We start from the raw sequence: 21,161 nt of genomic DNA on the forward strand, positions 1-21,161 counted from the left end.
CAGACGTTCCTCCAACGGGATTGTTTGTAAGTTTAATAAATGTAACCTCACTTTTAAAGCAACTCTCGTGCTGTGTGTATCGTGTCATGGAGTATTTTGACACTATTGGAAATAGTTATCAGTTTCGACAAAGCATTTCTTGCAATGAATTTAGCACTGTGGATTAAGAAGAAAAAGAAAACAACACACTGGTCCAGGGAATGGTTGAAATTGACAGAAAATCTGCTAAAGGAAATGTTACCGAGATTTCATTGAACTCCCAATTTTATGTTGTGTGTGGAATACTGATTTATTTCTTAACGCCTTTCAGTTTAATATATGGCTAGGAAACACGCAGCACTTCTACCATTTCGATAACTTCCAGTGCTCTGTCGTTTTGATCCATATTCTGAATAGTGGAAACCCACACTGTACTGAGGTAAACTGAAATGAAAACACTTTCTTGCTAAACATGCGTGGCGAAATAACAATACGAACAACATCCGACATCTTATCAAATCATCCATTAAACAAAATGTTTCTTAGACACGTCAAGCAAACACAAACTGCCAAATAATTTAACAAACTAGTGAAGTTTGACAAATTGTTTGTAGTCAAGAGGGGCCTTTAAGTATCAGCTGAATTATTCATTCATTCTTTTCAGTGAAGAAACAATCTATTCAGTCAGTTCGATTATAGTTCATTTATTTATTTTAAGAGAAAGCAAATCTGTAGGAGCAACCGAATCAAAATAATCGATTCAGTCCGTTGTAGTTTTGTGTAGTAATTCTTCCTTTTCAATAAAAACCAGTCTTTCTGTTGCTTCAACCGCGTATTTGTTCTTTCAACTAAAACGACTCTTTAGTGTTTTAGTTGATTGCGCCGTCAATTAATGCTTCCAAGTAAAATCAGTTTGTAGTATTTTCATTTTTTAAACTTAAAGGAGTAGCATAAAGCTGCCGTATATGTACCCCTGGAGGGTACATCCCAGAGTGTAGGCCAAGGTTGAAATAAGTATTATGTATATAGAATGAAATTTTCACTCTGCAGCGGAGTGTGCGCTGATATGAAACTTGCTGGCAGATAAAGACTGTGTGCCGGACCGAGACTCGAACTCTGTACATTTGCCTTTCGCGGGCAAGTGCTCTGCCATCTGAGCTACCCAAGCACGACTCACGACTCGTCCGCATAGCCTTAATTCCGTCAGTACCTCGTCTCCTACCTTCCAGACTTCACAGAAGCTCTCCTCGAATCCTTTACTGTATTTCTAAAAATGGTCCTGGACTTTGGGCTGCATTTTTAATTACTGGAGATGTGTGGTATTTGATGGAAAACCTACCCAAATAAATTAGAAAGCTTGAGTATCGGCGTGACACTTCAAATCGAAGATTTTCAACTTCCTACACTACTGGCCATTAAAATTGCTACACCACGAAGATGACGTGCTACAGACGCGAAATTTAACCGACACCTACAACGTGCTGATATGAGGAAAGTTTCCAACCGATTTCTCATACACATACAGCAGTTGAACGGCGTTGCCTGGTGAAACGTTGTTGTGATGCCTCGTGTAAGGAGGAGAAATGCGTACCATCACGTTTCCGACTTTGATAAAGGTCGGATTCTGGCCTGTTGTATCACTAGCAGTCGAGATGACAGGCATCTTATCCACATGGCTGTAACGGATCGTGCAACCACGTCTCGATCCCTGAGTCATCAGATGGGGACGTCTGCACGAACAGTTCGACGACGTTTGCAGCAGCATGGACTATCAGCTCGGCGACCATGGCTGCGCTTACCCTTGACGCTGCATCACAGACAGGAGCGCCTGCGATGATGAACTCAACGACGAACCTGGGTGCACGAATGCCACAACGTCATTTTTCCGGATGAATCCAGGTTCTGTTTACAGCATCACGATGGTCGCATCCGTGTTTGGCGACATCGCGGTGAGCGCACATTGGAAGTGTGTATTCGTCATCGCCATACTGGCGTATCACCCGGCGTGCTGGTACGGGGTACCATTGGTTATACGTCTCGGTCACCTCTTGTTCGCATTGACGGCACTTTGAACAGTGAACGTTACATTTCAGACGTGTTACGACCCGTGGCTCTACCCTTCATTCGATCCCTGCGAAACCCTACATTTCAGCAGGATAATGCACGACCGCATGTTGCAGGTCCTGTACGGGCCTTTCTGTAAACAGAAAACGTTCGACTGCTGCCCTGGCCAGCACATTCTCCAGATCTCTCACCAATTGAAGACGTCTGGTCAATGGTGGCCGAGCAACTAGCTCGTCACAGTACGCCAGTCACTACTCTTGATGAACTCTGGTATCGTGTTGAAGCTGCATGGGCAGCTGTACCTGTACACGCCATTCAAGCTCTGTTTGACTGAATGCCCAGGCGTATCAAGGCCGTTGTTACGGCCAGAGGTGGTTGTTCTGGGTACTGATTTCTCAGGATCTATGCACCCAAATTGCGTGAAAATGTAATGACATGCCAGTTCTAGTATAATATATTTGTCCAATGAATTCCCCGTTTGTCATCTGCATTTCTTCTTGGTTTAGCAGTTTTAATGGCCAGTAGTGTATTATGAAAGGCAGGTAGGAAACGGCGAGAAGTATCACAAAGAACGGCTACTCTACTAATATTCGAAAAATGCTGTTTTCTGTATATATTGTAAGCTTTTCGCTTAAAGTAGACACAGCAAAACAAAACGATCAAAGACTAATTTGGATGTGATACCAGCAGCAGCATCTCGCCCAAAAACAGCAACTCAGCCAAGTTCCACGTGCGAAGATGTTCAAGATACAACAACAGGAAATGTGCAACTACACTCTGGATCAGCATCATTGAAAGCTGCGACCAGATCCTCCGCACGACAACGCAGACCTCCAGCCTACAATCAGCATTGTCTGTGGTCAGGAACAACAAGAGCTCCCAGCTAGCACCCTACCAAAATACAACAGGTGCAGAAAGTAAACTCCATAAACCTACATTAGAGATGAACGTGGCGAGTGATGTCCCAAAACATTATCTGTAATCTAAAGCACATAAAAAAGCCATCTGTTCCAATGGAAAACGGACAGTATTCCCTTTTAAAATATTACACCATAATGTGCTGTCAATATTTAGTAAATTGTTAGAAACAGATCTAGTCCTGAAAACTAATTTACAATTAGATATTTTCTGTATCACTGAGCTTTGGTTAACAAAAGATAAAATTGGAAAAACACCAGTTGGAAAATGTAATCTAGCTAGTCGTTCTTGTGGAAATGAAAGTAAGGGAGGTGGTACAGCTATCTATGTTAAAAGGAATGTGAACTAAAAATGCCTCACAAAGCACAGTAATATACTAACAGAAAAAGATTCTGAATTTTCTTTAATTGTCTTGACAGACTCTGACATAATGATACTGAATCTGTATAGGTCCACCACTGGCAATGTCCAGACTTTCAATCACTGAAGGACTACTAAATGTACTACATGCGCTTAATAAAATTATGCTAATATGTGGAGATTAAACCTGTAAATGGAAAGATGAATTGCTAAATATTACTAAATCATTACACTTACTCCAACCACGATCGCTGAAAACTCAGAGTCAGCGCTCGACCAGATCTTTATAAACGAAGATAGATAATACTACCCAACTGAAATCGTTAACACAGGTTACAGTGATCATAAAGCCCCGATGCTAACAGTGAATTTAAACTGAAAAAAGCAATGTCTTACAAAAACTTCAGCGCCAAGGCAGTTTAACAATGAAAACCTTATGCTTTTTATCTTCTTAAGGACTGAGAACTGGTCAGAGACATATGAAGAAAATGAGGTTAATAACATGTTTAATTCTTTTCATAAAACATTTCTTTACTATTTTAATATTTCATTTGTATTTAAGTCCAGGAGAAATTGTAACAAACGCATAAATTCATGGAAACAAAACGGATAAAAATGTAGCTAAAAATAAGCGCTAAGGAATTACATCAAACATCATTATGTTGATTATAAGTTGAGAACATACTTTAAGTCTTACTGTATTTTCTACAAAAAAGTAATTAAGTAAGCAAAAAATTATATAATGAGAAATCAATAACAGTCTAAAAATAAAATAAAAGGTGTTCAGAAAGTTGTAAGAAACTTTGAAACTGAATCTAAATGATAGGTTGACATTAGAATCAGAAAAAATCGTAGATGCTTTTAGTGACTAGTTCATTACAGTGACTGAAAACCTGATAAAGAAGAACTGCCATAGAGCCAGTACTCAACACCCGACACAAGTGGAAGTCATAAAAGCATTAATGTTTCTCCGCAAAGCCTCAAACACTGAAGTGCTCGCAGTTATAAAAAGACTAAAAAATAAATACGCCAGTGACACTGACAACATACCTGATTTTACTGTAAAGAACTGTGGGAAATACATGGTAGAACCATTAACTCTTATAATTGATGCAGCCTTTAGTAATGGTGTTCTCCCTGACCTCCTAAAGACTGCTAAAGTTACGCTACTCCACAAAAAGGGACCAGAAAATTATGTAGCTGATTAGAGGCCAGTAGCACAGTTCAGCACATTTTCAAAAACATTTTAGAAATTATTTTACACCACATTAAAAAATTTTATTAACAGATTCTCTTTACTATCTGAGCAGCAGCATGGATTTAGAAAAGCTAAAACAACAACTACTGCAATATGTGAATATCTCAACACAACCATCAAATAATTAGATAATAAAAAAATTACTACTAGTATTTTTGTAGATTTATCTAAAGCTTTTTACGTTACTGTCCACACTATATGCTGTAGAAATTTAGCTAATAAAGGTGTGAGAGGAACTGCAAACGAACGGTTAGAATCGTATCTGTCAAAGAGAGGGCAAAAAGTTGAAACAAAATTTGAAAAAAAAACACAATATTCATCAGTGTACTGTGCACTCCTCTGAGAAAATGTCTGTTACATTGGTGTACCACAAAGCTCAATTCTGGGAACCATATTGTTTCCGCTATATATTAATGACATAAACACGAAACTTACTTCAGGGCATAATGCACTATTTGCAGATGGCACATGTATTCTGGTAACAAGCACAGACAAAACTGGCCATGATCAAATTATTAAACCACATAAATTATCACTGAGAGAATGGTTCAATGACAACAATCTCATCATAAATGTGCGAACAACAACCTACATAAGTATCAACATCTCATCTTAGAAACGAAAAATCTCCAACTTGGTCGAAAACAAACAAGAGCTCTCCAGTGCGAACTCCGTTAAGTTTCTCGGTACATACTACAGTATGGTATCAATTTCTGGGGAAACTCACCCTGTAGCAGAGATATCTTCAAAACGCAAAAAAAGGTAATACGTATAATATGCAGACTGAGATATAATGAATCATGCAGGCAACATTTCAAGAAACTTGGCATAATGACACTGCCATCTGCTTACATACACTGTTGGCCATTAAAATTGCTACACCAAGAAGAAATGCAGATGACAAACGGGTATTCATTGGACAAATATATTATACTAGAAATGACATGTGATTACATTTTCACGCAATTTGGGTGCATAGATGCTGAGAAATCAGTACCCAGAACAACCAGCTCTGGCCATAATAACGGCCTTCATACGCCTGGGCATTGAGTCAAACAGAGCTTGGATGGCGTGTACAGGTACAGCTGCCCATGCAGCTTCAACACGATACTACAGTTCATCAAGAGTAGTGACTGGCGTAATGTGACGAGCCAGTTGCTCGGCCACCATTGACCAGACGTTTTCAAATGGTGAGAGATCTGGAGAATGTGCTGGCCAGGGCAGCAGTCGAACATTTTCTGTTTACAGAAAGACCCGTATAGCACCTGCAACGTGCGGTCGTGCATTATCCTGCTGAAATGTAGGGTTTCGCAGGGATCGAATGAAGGGTAGAGCCACGGGTCGTAACACGTCTGAAATGTAACGTTCACTGTTCAAAGTGCCGTCAATGCGAACAAGAGGTGACCGAGACGTGTAACCAGTGGCATTCCATACCATCACGCCAGGTGATACGCCAGTATGGCGACGACGAATACACGCTTCCAATGTGCGTTCACCGCGATGTCGCCAAACATGGATGCGACCATCGTGATGCTGTAAACAGGACCTGGATTCATCCGAAAAATTGACGTTTTGCCATTCGTGCGCCCAGGTTCGTCGTTGAGTACACAATCGCAGGCAGCGTCAAGGGTAACCGCAGCCATCGTCTCCGAGCTGATAGTCCATGCTGCTGCAAACGTCGTCGAACTGTCCGTGCAGATGGTTGTTGTCTTGCAAACGTCTCAATCTGTTGACTCAGGGATCGAGACGTGGCTGCACGATCCGTTACAGCCATGCGGATAAGATGCCTGTCATCTCGACTGCTAGTGATACGAGGCCGTTGGGATCCAGCACGGCGTTCCGTATTACCCTCCTGAACCCACCGATTCCATATTCTGCTAACAGTCATTGGATCACGACCAACGCGAGCAGCAATGTTGCGATACGATAAACCGCAGTCGCGATATGCTACAATCCGACCTTTATCAAAGTCGGAAACGTGATGGTACGCACTTCTCCTCCTTATACGAGGCATCACAACAACGTTTCACCAGGCAACGCCGGTCAACTGCTGTTTGTGCATAAGAATTCGGTTGGAAACTTTCCTCATGTCAGCACGTTGTAGGTGTCGCCACCGGCGCCAACCTTGTGTGAATGCTCTGAAAAGCTAATCATTTGCATATCACAGCATCTTCTTCCTGTCGGCTAAATTTCGTGTCTGTAGCACGTCATCTTCGTGGTGTAGCAATTTTAATGGCCAGTGGTGTATATAGTATTATATCATTTGTTAAAACCTACCTATTAAGCAAAGACAGCCCATTACTATTAAATTAATACATTCATAGCAATGAAACGAGACGGCAGTCTGATCTACATATTATTCCGTCTAGAACAGCTTGTTACCAAAAAAGTGTTCAACATATTTAGATAAGAATGTATAATAACTTACCTGCAGAAATAAAAAAAAGAATAAGAAATAACAGAAGTACCAAGAGGATTCATGCACAAATTAAAAAAAATCTTTTGGTTCAAATCTTTTACACAAGAAATGATTTTTTTTGAAAAACATGATAAATGTTAATTAATTTCTTTATAATTGATCACCTTAGCCTGATTATAGCGCATCTTTCCTTCAAGTATGTGACATACTGGTCTGTATTTATTCCCATTTTACTCTTATCACGTTCCATTGCATTTTAACACATAGTAAAAAGAAGTTAGAACCAATCTAACAAGCGCAAGTACAACGTGATATCTATTATCTTCTTGTCAAATTGAACAAACTTTCATGAAACGATTAAAACTGTAAAAATTACTTGTAAAAATGTATGCTGACTTGTCCAATACCATATGTGCAAATTGTACACTATTTTGATTATTTGGATCAATACACTGGAGTTTTGTCAGGACCTTATGTCATCTTTCGTGCCGGTTTCGTCATTCCCATCCTCTACCTCACGGATATGAGATTACAGCCCCTTGACGTTACTCAATAGCGATACAAAGATCTTCGCCTGGCTGTTGGCTGCGCGACTTAGATGGACAGCTCGGTACATGGTTTCCCCCGATCAAACTTCTTTGGGAGGTACCAATAACAACCGCACTGCCTTCTGCCGATATAGGGACATAATCGCTCTTGCTCACGCACGTCGTATTCCTGGACTTTTGGCAGCTCCTGACTTCAGCCAGGCGTTTGATTGAGTCGCTCATGACTTCTTGGAAATGGTGCTCCACAATATGGGCTACCCTGATACTACCGTCGGCGTCGTAACGGGTCTCCTTCTTGGAGCTACGTCTCGTGTACTCTACAACGGCCATCTTACTGCTCCCATCTCGATCTGCCGATCGGTGCGTCAAGGCTGCCCGCTCTCTGCGCTGTTGTATGCATTCGCCATGGAACCGTTGTTATGCGGTCTCCATCAACACCTCTCTGGGATATTTCGGTGACCATGTATTCAGCGGCACTACAAATGCAGATGATCTCGCCATCGTTCTTCTTAGCGGTGCTGAGGTCAGGGAGTCACTGGCATGGGTTACCACCTACGGCGAAGCTTCTGGTAGCTACCTTAGCGTCCACAAATCGAGCGCCAAGGCTACAGGTGTTGGCTCAAATGGCTCTGAGCACTATGGGACTTAACAGCTGAGGTCATTAGTCCCCTAGAACTTAGAACTAATTAAACCTAACTAACCTAAGGACATCACACACATCCATGCCCGAGGCAGGATTGGAACCTGCGACCGTAGCGGTCGCATGGTTCCAGACTGTAGCGCCTAGAACCGCTCGACCACTCCGGCCGGCGGCTACAGGTGTGTGACTTCCTGTGGACAGTACTGCTCCTTTGCGTGTAGCTGATACTCTCCGATGCTTAGGACTCGATCTTCCAAGTGATCTGCGGCGGACAATTGCCCTCAACTGCCGACGTCTACTTTCACAACTACGAGCTGGGCTCTGATCACCGTTTACGAGCACTCGATCTTCCGCAACGCACACGATACGTAAATGTATATTTGGCGTCACGTATCCCCCACACGGCACAGACACTTCCTATTTCGCCATCAATGGCCCGCCGCATGCTAGCGGCATTGGGTTCATTTGTTTTCCACGGCTTGCTGCTCAAGATAAGGTACGAAACACTTAGCCTGCCGCGGTGCACGGGCGGTTTGGGTCTGTATCATGTGCCTGACAGAGTGGTAGCCCTTTTCATTGGCTCTCACATGACGTTGTGGTGCCGTAGTCCTACGTGCCTATTGCTGGAGGCCCTTGCACCACACTCTCTCTCAACACCTACCCAACTTTCAGAAGTCACGCCGCCCTTCTTTTATTTCCGCCAGTTTTTCCTTGAACTGAGCTAAGTCAGTGCTGTGACACTGCCGGCGCAATTGACGTCCACAAAGGCTACCTATGGTTTCCTTCAGCAGCACAGGTCACCGAATGTGGTTGAGGCGAAGCTTCTCCACGTCGGCTGGCGTGCCGTTTGGTGATCGGTGTGCGCTCCTTATCTTGACACTGACGTCCAGTCTGTATGGTATCTTACTGTCAATGGGAAGCAAGTGTGTCGGTCACGCCTTCGCAGGTATCACCTCGCAAACACTGTTGTGTGTCGACTGTGACGTTATGGACGCAGACGAGCACCGCCCGGATTGCAGATCGGCGAGAGGTGTCTGGTTCTTGGTGCGACAGATGTTGCCCCTAATTACCCATACGAGTCCTCATCAGATACCTACGCAACTGCTCCTCTTTCCGGGCGCGAGATGCTTTCCGCAAGGGAAGACGAACTCTTGTGAAGTGGATTTGTGGACACGCAGTGCACTACTTGTTTGCTGATGGCGAGAAAAGTATCCTTGACTTTTGGCAGTTCCTTAATTAACTCCATTGTGCAATTGTCCGCAATCCAAAATACAGACAATTTTTCTCCAATGTCCTCTGTAGTGTCTTCCTTAACCCACCCTCGAGCTGTGGTGTTCCTGTCATGAATGGCTGATCTCTGCCTCCTCCACACTTAGAACCGATATAATCACTTGTAATCGGAATGTTGTTCTCGGAAAAACTTTACGTTGATAGTCACAATTAGTCTGACGTCATGTTTCGTCCTCCTCGCGTGACACCGGTTTTTCGGCGGTATTAATGACAAAAATAAATAAATAACAATAAAAACAAAAGAACGAAAAGAAAAACAAGCAAATAAACGATGGTCCCTACGCTTTCCTCGATTCCTGGAGGGTGAGAAAGGGATGTGGTGACCAGGCCTCGGGTTGCGACCCCTGCCCTCTTTACACCCACGCCTCCCTTTCCTTTCTAGGAGAAAGAAATAGTTTAGTCGGTAGAACAATTGACCCCAAAAGGCATAGGTCACGAGTTCGAGTCTTGGTCCTCCACCCAGTTTTAATCTGCCAGGAAATTTAATAGATTGAGTACAGTAAGTCTTTAAGAAACAAAACAAAAAAAAAAAACTGTCGACAGCGCCCTTCAAAAACTTCTAGATCCTGAAAAGGAGCGCTGTTACAATATTACCGAAAGCGTTATGTAGGTGAGTTAACTTGGCGTTTTGGGGAAAGAACAGACAGAAAATAATTTAACTGGTACAATGGCAGTTTTCTGAATTGCATTGAAATGTTACGAAAATTCGATCCAAGTTTGACCGAAGACACAAGACGTGATGAATGATGCAGAAGTGTCACGAGTATGCCGACTTATGTCGGAGACAAAATTCAAAATGAAATAATTTCTGTACTTGCAACCCAAAACCAAAGTCACGTTTTAAACTTATGCCGAACATTTTTTAGTTTTAGTTGACTGTACTCCCGATTATTCATGTATGGAACAATCAGTATTATCATTAGATTCGTTAGTTTCAAGAAACACTACGACAGCTGGAAATAAGAGGGCACTTCTTAGCTTCTTGTCCAATTTTTTATGCTACTGGCGCCGCTTTGATTTCTTTTATTACAGAAAGGCTACCAAAACGTAATCTGAATATAAATAATTTAAGGGGACGGGACAGGTCTATGACAATGATTCAAACACGCGCTGTAAAACAATGGGTTGCAAAAGCGACTGTTGAAGCTAAATCCATGGGCTTGTTACGTGCCGTGTGCTGCCCATTGTTTAAATATAATTGTTAACGATGCAGCTAATATAAATTACTAGGTACACTTCATGTTTTCAGTATAGTGCAAGAGTCGTACAATTATTTGTGGATTTATCAAAAAAAAATGCATTACTTCTTTAACTTTAAGACCATTGTCTGGGACAAGATGAACAAGTAGAATAGATGCCATAAGACCGTTGCATAATAATTTACCACACATTTATGATACTCTACACGAAATAACTAACGCTTCATCTTTTGATCAAAACGCAAATGATGACGCGCAATGTCAAGCAGACAAAGCATGTGTGCTTTCTTTTATTAGCCCAATTTATGTATGGCACGATATAATTGACGTAAGTAAACTTTGTTAGTAAAATTCTTCGGTCAAAAAATGTGAATATGCAGGTCGCCTTGGATGCTATACTAGATTTATGAAACTTTTTGATCGGCTGTCGAACTGTCTTAAGATTTGAAATAGCTGTAAGTAATGCAAAAGAAATTACCTTAAAATTAGTAACAGAAACTGAGCTTGAAACTTACAGACCCAAAAGGCTCCGAAAAACGCAATAAACTTTTGATTATCAACATGGAGGCAGGCACCTTAAATTGACTCTAAAACATCTTTCAAGGCTAATATCTATTTTTACATTTTTAGGCAGGTTCTAAAGAGTTTATTTGTTATTTAGTCACAACATCGTACTTAGTTTTTTGTTTAAATTTAGCAATGTTCAAGATTAAAGCCAGTTTACGACTACTTGTAATCATTTATGGGAAAGACTTTCCGTGTCAGACATAGATGCTGAATATTTGTGCAAAGAAATTATGTCGCGTCTGTCCCTTTCTAAAAATTTAAACAATGACATAACAAAAATTCTGGAATTTATATTTTTAAATAATTTGACAATCATATGTCCAAATCTCACTTTTTTATTATGAATTTTAATAATGATGCCAATCGTAGCAAGCGCAGAAGGATCCTTTTCAACATTATATTTAATAAAAAATTGCTTGCACTCAACATTGAGTCAGGAAAGATCGTCCAATTTGGCCTTTTTATGGAAGGGAAAACTAATACTCACGAGATTATTAAGTACTTCGCAAAAAGAAAGACTAGGAGGAGTTGATATTGTGTAACTGTTCGGATTTTGTAATAGCATGAGATTTTTCAATCTTGGTTTTCACTCACGTTAAATATTGAAATCTAGATCACGATGGTAACAAAAAATAAGAAGTGCAATAAATACAGCAAGGAACGTTTTGACTTTTACATATAGAACATAACTTTTTATTACTTTCTGCTAAAAATCAATTGAGAGTTATAATATTTGTCATGATCCTATAAATACGTAACATTGTGGAACATTACAGGTATGGGTAAAAAGCCAAATCCAATTAATATACAAAAAAATTAAACCCTTAATCTCCTATAATTTGTATTTCAGATATATTAGCAGGACATAATAAATAATTGTTACGTAATACGGATTTTCTTTTGGCATCTTCTTCCAAATCATAGTCAATTGGTTCAGTCATTTACAAAATTGAAGGGGTGAATCCTTAGTGTTGCACACAGTGTTGACCATCATTGGCTTGCCACCGATTTCCTTACTGGCGCAGCTTTATGACAGAATGCTTTGTCAAGCTGATACAAACCAATTGTCATTCCCAGCTGTTCCTCTACTCTGCATGGTACACTGTACTGTAAAATATGTTCATATCGTTCTGAATTAAGTGTTTTCTTAAGCACAATATGGGGACCACATCTGAATCATGAAAAGCACCCCCCATACCATTAAATCGTCTACTCCACACTTCACTGTTGGCACTAAACGTGATGGCAGGTAATGTTCTCCAGACATTCACCAAACTCAAACCCTCCCGTCAGATTGCCACAGCATATAGTATGATTCATCACACCAAATCACTCATTTCCAGTCATCCACTGTCCAGTGGTGTCACTCTTTACATCAATTCAAAAATTGCTTAGCAATGATACTGCAAAAAATGAAATGTTGTGTGGCTGTAATATGTGTCTGATGAGGAGTTGCTCAAGCATCACACAAAGTACTTTATTCTTTTTAACTTCCTACACTTAGTCATTGCACTAGATGGACTGCTGGTAGCAGTTTAAAACTTCTGAATAACCCCTTCTACTGATTTCATATGATTTTTTACAACCACCCTCCACAATGCTCAATGATCCCTGTCCATCAATACAAGACATTTGCCTAGTGTTAATTTAGGTGTGGATCTTCCTTTGCATTTACCATTCACAGTTACATCACCAACAGTTAACCTGGCTAGCTTTAGAAGTATTGAAATGTCCCTGATGGATCTGTTACTCAGGTGATATCCAGTGACTAGTCCACCTTTGAACTTGCTGATCTCTTGTATCTGACTCTTTCTGCTGTTTCTGCTTGTCTGCTGAGAACAAATTATTCCCTGACTCCCCTTATACTGGTCAGTCCACCTCTCATGACACCTAGTGGTTGATACACATTACATAGAAGAGTTGGGATACTTTTGATCAGGTAGTGTATATTACTTTGGAATTATTAGAACAATGAAGATGTAAGATGATTTGTCTTGGTTGATTCTCTTCATGTTAAGTTTCATTTTGATGTTTTTAGAATGACACATTCTGTTCTGTCTATAGTTGGGTAATAGTTACCTGACACTTAGCAGTACTTTTGCCAGCTTTCAGTTGTGTAGCACTAACAGCTGCAGGCAAAAACAGTAGTCATATGCATAGCTGCGACAACACTGAGGCATTACCATAGAGATGTTTACACAATCACATTACATGATAGGTTGAAGTAGGTGCATAAAGCTGCCGCACCCAGCCCACTGCAACGGTCAGGGATTTCCTTATACTGACTTGACTATACGACACATCGAAGTGCACCCACTGACTTGCTACTGCACATGAGCTGTGTGCATTCTTTTCAGCTGTCAACAACAATACAAATGAGTTAAGTAGACTACAGGAAACCTAAATCTGGACAGACATATGTAGATCTGGACTACTCTCCTTCTGAATGTGTGTCCAGTGCTTTGAGTGGCCCTTAGACAGCCAATATTATTGCTCAGTATTTCAGGATGCACAGTAGTATTAAATATGCATGGGTTAATTGACAAGCTGTGCAGTAATATTGAGAAGATCAAATACTTTAGAAGTACACTCCTGGAAATTGAAATAAGAACACCGTGAATTCATTGTCCCAGGAAGGGGAAACTTTATTGACACATTCCTGGGGTCAGATACATCACATGATCACACTGACAGAACCACAGGCACATAGACACAGGCAACAGAGCATGCACAATGTCGGCACTAGTACAGTGTATATCCACCTTTCGCAGCAATGCAGGCTGCTATTCTCCCATGGAGACGATCGTAGAGATGCTGGAAGTAGTCCTGTGGAACGGCTTGCCATGCCATTTCCACCTGGCACCTCAGTTGGACCAGCGTTTGTGCTGGACGTGCAGACCGCGTGAGACGACGCTTCATCCAGTCCCAAACATGCTCAATGGGGGACAGATCTGGAGATCTTGCTGGCCAGGGTAGTTGACTTACACCTTCTAGAGCACGTTGGGTGGCACGGTATACATGCGGACGTGCATTGTCCTGTTGGAACAGCAAGTTCCCTTGCCGGTCTAGGAATGGTAGAACGATGGGTTCGATGACAGTTTGGATGTACCGTGCACTATTCAGTGTCCCCTCGACGATCACCAGTGGTGTACGGCCAGTGTAGGAGATCGCTCCCCACACCATGATGCCGGGTGTTGGCCCTGTGTGCCTCGGTCGTATGCAGTCCTGATTGTGGCGCTCACCTGCACGGCGCCAAACACGCATACGACCATCATTGGCACCAAGGCAGAAGCGACTCTCATAGCTGAAGACGACACGTCTCCATTCGTCCCTCCATTCACGCCTGTCGCGACACCACTGGAGGCGGGCTGCACGATGTTGGGGCGTGAGCGGAAGACAGCCTAACGGTGTGCGGGACCGTAGCCCAGCTTCATGGAGACGGTTGCAAATGGTCCTCGCCGATACCCCAGGAGCAACAGTGTCCCTAATTTGCTGGGAAGTGGCGGTGCGGTCCCCTACGGCACTGCGTAGGATCCTACGTTCTTGGCGTGCATCCGTGCGTCGCTGCGGTCCGGTCCCAGGTCGATGGGCACGTGCACCTTCCGCCGACCACTGGCGACAACATCGATGTACTGTGGAGACCTCACGCCCCACGTGTTGAGCAATTCGGCGGTACGTCCACCCGGCCTCCCGCATGCCCACTATACGCCCTCGCTCAAAGTCCGTCAACTGCACATACGGTTCACGTCCACGGGCGCTGTCGAGGCATGCTACCAGTGTTAAAGACTGCGATGGAGCTCCGTATGCCACGGTAAACTGGCTGACACTGACGGCGGCGGTGCACAAATGCTGCGCAGCTAGCGCCATTCGACGGCCAACACCGCGGTTCCTGGTGTGTCCGCTGTGCCGTGCGTGTGATCATTGCTTGTACAGCCCTCTCGCAGTGTCCGGAGCAAGTATGGTGGGTCTGACACAACGGTGTCAATGTGTTCTTTTTTCCATTTCCAGGAGTGTATATTGACCTACCTGAGAAATATTGTGCTCTCTGAGAGTAGTATTGATGATATTCTTGCCAGCTGCTCCATGTGCTTTACTGTGTGCACTCTTCTGTTTATTTGCTACAAATAGTTCAAAACAAAAAGAAAGATGATTCACCTTAGAGTTTATTGAAATATACAAATTCTTGGGACGTTAGGACAAATGAATACAAAAACCTGGAAAATTAAGAATTATTGTTCTAAGCTGTTGCTCATTAAATGTAGAGAGCAGTTCTACAGCTACAAGGGAAGATATTATTTAAAATAATTATCTAAAAACAAACCTAAGGGGAACCATTTCCAGTAATGAATCAGATACTGGACCATCAATGTGCAAAAATTCTGATAATCATTTGTCCTGTTCAACCTCAATTCTTTCAACATGTTTTGAGAAGTGAATTGTTTATGCTCTTTATACAAATCTTTCTTCCACCTTCTTTTTCTCCTTCTGTTTGCAACAAAGGAGTGCAGTTACCACGGCATCAGCATCCTCACCATCCATCATTTTGCACCAGACTAAATAATGCACATTTTATTTGAACAGTCTAGAGAGAACTTCAGTAATATTGCATAATATTATTGTAAAATAATACTGACCATATGGGGACCACATTACTACTGAAGCACTTTGCTTGTCTGGACCACAAGAATAATACTAGAGAGAGAGGATGCCTATGATTGTACACATTTTCCCCTTTCTGTATTTAATTGAACTGTGTACAGTGGTAGTACAGTTTTATTCATTGCTTTAAGCAGCAACACATAGTAATGCTGTTTTCTCTCTACCGCCTTCCCATCCATAATTCAATATTTCATTGTGCTTGAACCATCTTCTGACGTGAAGTGAATGATTTTATGATTATATGGAGCCTTCTCTGCATGTTCCATAGACTAACAGTAGTATCTTTGTCTGTTTGCAGTCAGTGGCATTGCTAAATCTGGGACTTTGTTGGCAATAATGGGCGCCAGGTATGTATAATGAATAGCTATAACTGCACCTTTGCATTGCCAGCAAGCAGAGCATGTTCACACCCTATTTTATTTTTGTTTCGTCTATCCAGATCCATAGTATTTGTGATAAGTCTAAATTGTTACAAAATAAAGGTTGCTAAGGCATGGGCCTCCTGGTGTGTTGACTGTTGATGTGGAGGCAGTCCGTCAGGTCCTAATAGATTTGTACTTATTACATAGTTTTCATACATTTATAGAAATGATTGACAGTGATTTTACTAAACTACAGATTTAAAATTGCTGATCGCTTTAGCAGTCATTATGCAATATAGATTTTTTGTTGTTGGGCTGTTCATGGGAAATTATACTGTTTCCTTCTTAAGGAGACAGTTTCAGCACTGTCCTACAGTCATGGCAGATGCGGAAGATTGCAGAACATTGCTGAAATAGAACTGATGATATGTCCTTTGTCACTTCCTCATGCATTCCTCATTGAGCTGCAGAAGGAGGCATTGCAAGTACAGCAACACAACACAGAATTAAGTTACCGGTAATCTGCTTCTTGCACAATCGTGTGCTATGTTACAAATCAACAATTGTAACAATATTATGAGAAGACAAGTTGTTACTCACCATATAGCAGAGATGTTGAGTCATATATAGGCACAACAAAAAGACTCTTACAATTAAAGCTTTCGGCCAAGGGCCTTCATCAACAATAGACACACATGCATGCACACACACACACACACACACACACACACACACACACACACACAACTCACATGACTGCAGTCTCAGGCAACTGAAACCACTGTGGTGTGTGTGTGTGAGTGTGTGTGTGTGTGTGTGTGTGTGTGTGTGTGTGTGTGTGTGCATGCATGTGTGTCTATTGTTGATGAAAGCCCTTGGCCGAAAGCTTTAATTGTAAGAGTCTTTTTGTTGTGCCTATATATGACTCAACATGACTGCAGTCTCAGGCAACTGAAACCACTGTGGTGTGTGTGTGTGTGTGTGTGTGTGTGTGTGTGTGTGTGTGCCTGTGCCTCTGTGTGTATGTGTGTCTGTGCCTCTGTGTGTGTGTGTGTGTGTGTGTGTGTGTGTGTGTGTGTGTGTGTGTGTGTGTGTGTCTATTGTTGATGGAGGCCCTTGGCCGAAAGCTTTAATTGTAAGAGTCTTTTTGTTGTGCCTATCTGCGACTCGGCATCTCCGCTATATGATGAGTAGCAACTTACCTTCTCATAATATTCTTACATTCTATCCTAGATAATCCATTGTTTGAAATCAACAGTTGTGTTGGTCATCTCTGTTCTTATTCTTCATTATTGTGCAAAGAAAGGACCTAATTATAAAATATCCAAAAAAATGAAAGCAAATTAGAAATAATCTGACTGTGCAAGAGATGCACATTGTAGTAATATACCATAGCAAGTTACAGGATGAAAGTGAAATCATTAAAATTAGGTTAATTCTCTAGGGACCACTACATGTCTGCACTCTGTTGATGTAGTATCTCCAAAAATTTAGTGTTGGTATATACAAAAACATACATAAAACACCATGAGAACAGATGCAACCTGATGTTATTGGTGAAATGATTCAGTGCACTGTGTTAGGCAACCAAGAAGATATTTTTGCAAGATCACAATTAGTGGGGAAGAATTTCAAAATGGAGAAAATAATTTTATAAGTATTGCAAGTTATAGTTTGGAACCTATTCTGAATTAAATACTTCTCAGTTGCATTAAGAGAAACACTGAAAATGCTCATCACATTAAATATAAGCACTTCATCACATTGTGAACAACATTGTAAGGAATGGGTTAAATATTCTGTTGAGTGTGTAACTTTGAAACTTGTGGAAACATTGAAGGTAGTACTGAAGCTGCATATAGATTCAGTTTTTTTTGTACTATACCTAATTCAATTTAATTATGTGCATTACATCTGTGTTATGTTACTATTTGGACAATATCACTTTCAGATTACTCCAAACTAGTATTTGTTAAATCTCAAAGTAACAGCACTTGAATCGGAAGTGTTTCAGTTTCTCACTGTTTCCTTTCTTCTAGTGGTGCTGGAAAAACAACACTTCTAGCAACAATCAGTCAGAGGATTAAAGGTAGGAAATCAACTACAGTACTCATTCTCTCGGGTAATCCCATGTGTGTTTGCAGTGTTAATAATCTAAGCTTGTTTGTTTTTATCACAAAACAGGTGAGACTAAGGGAGACATTCTAGTAAATGGCAGACCTGTAGACCAAGCAATAATGAGCAGTATATCTGGATTTGTTCCTCAGCAAGATCTCACTATTGATTCTCTTACAGTGTCAGAGCACATGGAGTTCATGGTAAAGTATATAAAATAAAAATCCTCAGTAACTTTTCTGATAAAGATAAGTCAGGTTTCTAGCTATTGAATTAAAAGTTAATTAAATTCATACTGCGACAGAGAAATGAAAGTGTGTTCCAGACTGTTACAATCAAGTGGTTCTTTATCAAGAGGAACAGAGTTTAGAGCAAAGGCTTTGAAGAGCTTTCAAAAGAGATACATGATCACCTGTCATGATGTATGGAACAAGAGAGCAATGGGCAACTAGGCAGGGTGGTAGGACACGAGCATGTATGAGATGGATTCCGGATCATGGAAACATCTGTAAATTGCACCTAATTATAAATATCTCATCATTTCTTGTGTATCTCTCTTACCTTGCCTCTTGAGTAGCAGTCTTGTCTAATTCACTAAAAAGAAGCACCTGAGTTACCAGGCATACTATTAAGTCTGTTGTAGTAACACTACTGTCTGCATATAAAACACACATACGAATTATTCACTTTTACTGTACAACAGCAAAAATTCATTATGTGAAAGCATTACCAAGCTAACAAGAACAGAAAAATCAAAGACCGTAGAAATACTGCACTTGCCACATGTTGATTAGTTGACTATGTCATTTGCATAAAGCCCCCCCCCCCCCCCCCCCACCCAGTGTGGAGTACTGGGGATAAATGGGAATTTGAACTTGACTGCACATCCAGCATGTGTGTGGATGGGTGGTTTGATGGCCACGTACATCTACATCTACATGGATACTCTGCAAATCACATTTAAGTGCCCGGTAGAGGGTTCATCAAACCACCTTCACAATTCTCTATTATTCCAATCTCGTATAGCGCGCGGGAAGAATGAACACCTATGTCTTTCCGTACGAGCTCCGATTTCCCTTATTTTATCTTTGTGATCGTTCCTCCCTATGTAAGTCGGTGTCACCAAAATATTTTCGCATTCAGAGGAGAAAATTGGTGATTGGAATTTCGTGAGAAGGTTCCGTTGCAACGATAAACGCCTTTCTTTTAATGATATCCATCCCAAATCCTGTATCATTTCAGTGACACACTCTCCCATATTTTGCGATAATACAAAACATGCTGCCTTTCTTTGAACTTTTTCAATGTACTCAGTCAGTCCTATCTGGTAAGGATCCCACACCACACAACAGTATTCTAAAAGAGGGATGGACAAGCATAGTGTAGGCAGTCTCCTTAGAAGGTCTGTTACATTTTCTAAGTATCCTGCCAATGAAATGCAATCTTTCATTAGCCTTCCCCACAACATTTTCTATGTGTTCCTTCCAATTTAAATTGTTCATAATTGTAATTCCTAGGTATTTAGTTGAATTTACGGCTTTTAGATTAGACTGATTTATCGTTTAACCGAAGTTCTTTTTAGCACTCATGTGGATGACCTCACGCTTTTCATTATTTAAGGTCAACTGCCACTTTTCGCACCTTCGATATTTCTTCTAAATCGTTTTGCAGTTTGTTTTGATCTTCTGATGACTATTAGTCAATAAACGACAGCATCATCTGCAAACAACCGAAGATGGCTGCTCAGATGATACTGCAGGTGACCTTCAAAGTGTGGTACCCTCTCCCAACCATGTTGTTGCTTGCTGAGTGACAGCTTGTGGTACAGTAGTTACAAAAACTGCCCAATTTTGACAGATCATTGAAAAGGTTGGACTCATACTGTCACCGCTGGATGGTAGTGGTGTGGAGAGAACAACCAAAACATTGCAGCCGAGTTTTGATGAATGTCCCAGTGGTTGTCTCATTAGACATATCCTTGGTTGGAACAACTTCTGCCCACTGTAAGCATGTGTCCACTGCCATGAATATGTATCTGAAGCATTCAGATGGGGGGAAAGAGGACTAACTAAGTCAATGTGGACATGTCCAGACCTCATTGTTGACATGGGACTGTGTCCCAGATCTGCATGCACATGCCTCTGATCACGATGCTTTGGCACTGTAAGCAGATGGGAGCCCAGGCAGATGCAAGTTTCCTGATTGAAGGCCACATGAATCGATCACCCATCCGTTTGCCTATGGCAAGTGCTAGGCTGTGGACGCTGTCTGTCTGTCGAAACAGGTGTGAAGCAAAGTCTCTGTTTGTTTCTACATACATCACACCTTACACTTGCCGTGCCACTGGGTACATCCAACAGTTGAAGGCACGGGCCAGTGGAGGAATTGTTCAGTAACAGTTGAAGATTGAGCAGTGGTGAGGTCGTTGTAGTTCTAAACAGGCGTTAGGCTGCTGATACTAGAAAAGTAGTTGGCTACATTGTTATCAGTATCATGAATGTGATGTACGTCCATTGTAATTTGGTAGACATATCTGAATATCTGATGTGTCTGAATTGGCATGGATAGTACTTATTGCTGATCTTTTGAAATGCTGACACAATGGATTTGCGTTCAGTGTAAAAGGTAACAGGTTGGGCCTCAACAAGGAGACAGAAATATCAGATTATCTCTTAGATCACTAAAGTGCTCCAACATGTTTAGCCAGGTTGCAGTTTTTTGGAAAAGAAACTTCCAATATCCATCCACCTTTTGGTGTAGTGCTACATATCGGCTAGCATCAA

The 21,161-nt window shown here is 41.4% G+C and overlaps 1 protein-coding gene across 1 annotated transcript in view; it reads left to right on the forward strand.

Moving 5' to 3' along the window:
• The window catches only part of LOC126470416 (protein scarlet-like), a 323,404-nt gene that overhangs the window by 259,462 nt on the left and 42,781 nt on the right, over window positions 1-21,161 (forward strand). Inside the window, exons 4-6 of the mRNA XM_050098273.1 lie at window positions 16,200-16,248; window positions 18,303-18,352; window positions 18,448-18,581. Coding sequence (XP_049954230.1) covers window positions 16,200-16,248; window positions 18,303-18,352; window positions 18,448-18,581 — 233 coding nt within the window. The remainder of the gene's footprint in view (window positions 1-16,199; window positions 16,249-18,302; window positions 18,353-18,447; window positions 18,582-21,161) is intronic.

This window comes from Schistocerca serialis, chromosome 1, assembly GCF_023864345.2.
Source record: "Schistocerca serialis cubense isolate TAMUIC-IGC-003099 chromosome 1, iqSchSeri2.2, whole genome shotgun sequence".
Classification (NCBI taxonomy): Eukaryota; Metazoa; Arthropoda; class Insecta; order Orthoptera; family Acrididae; genus Schistocerca; species Schistocerca serialis.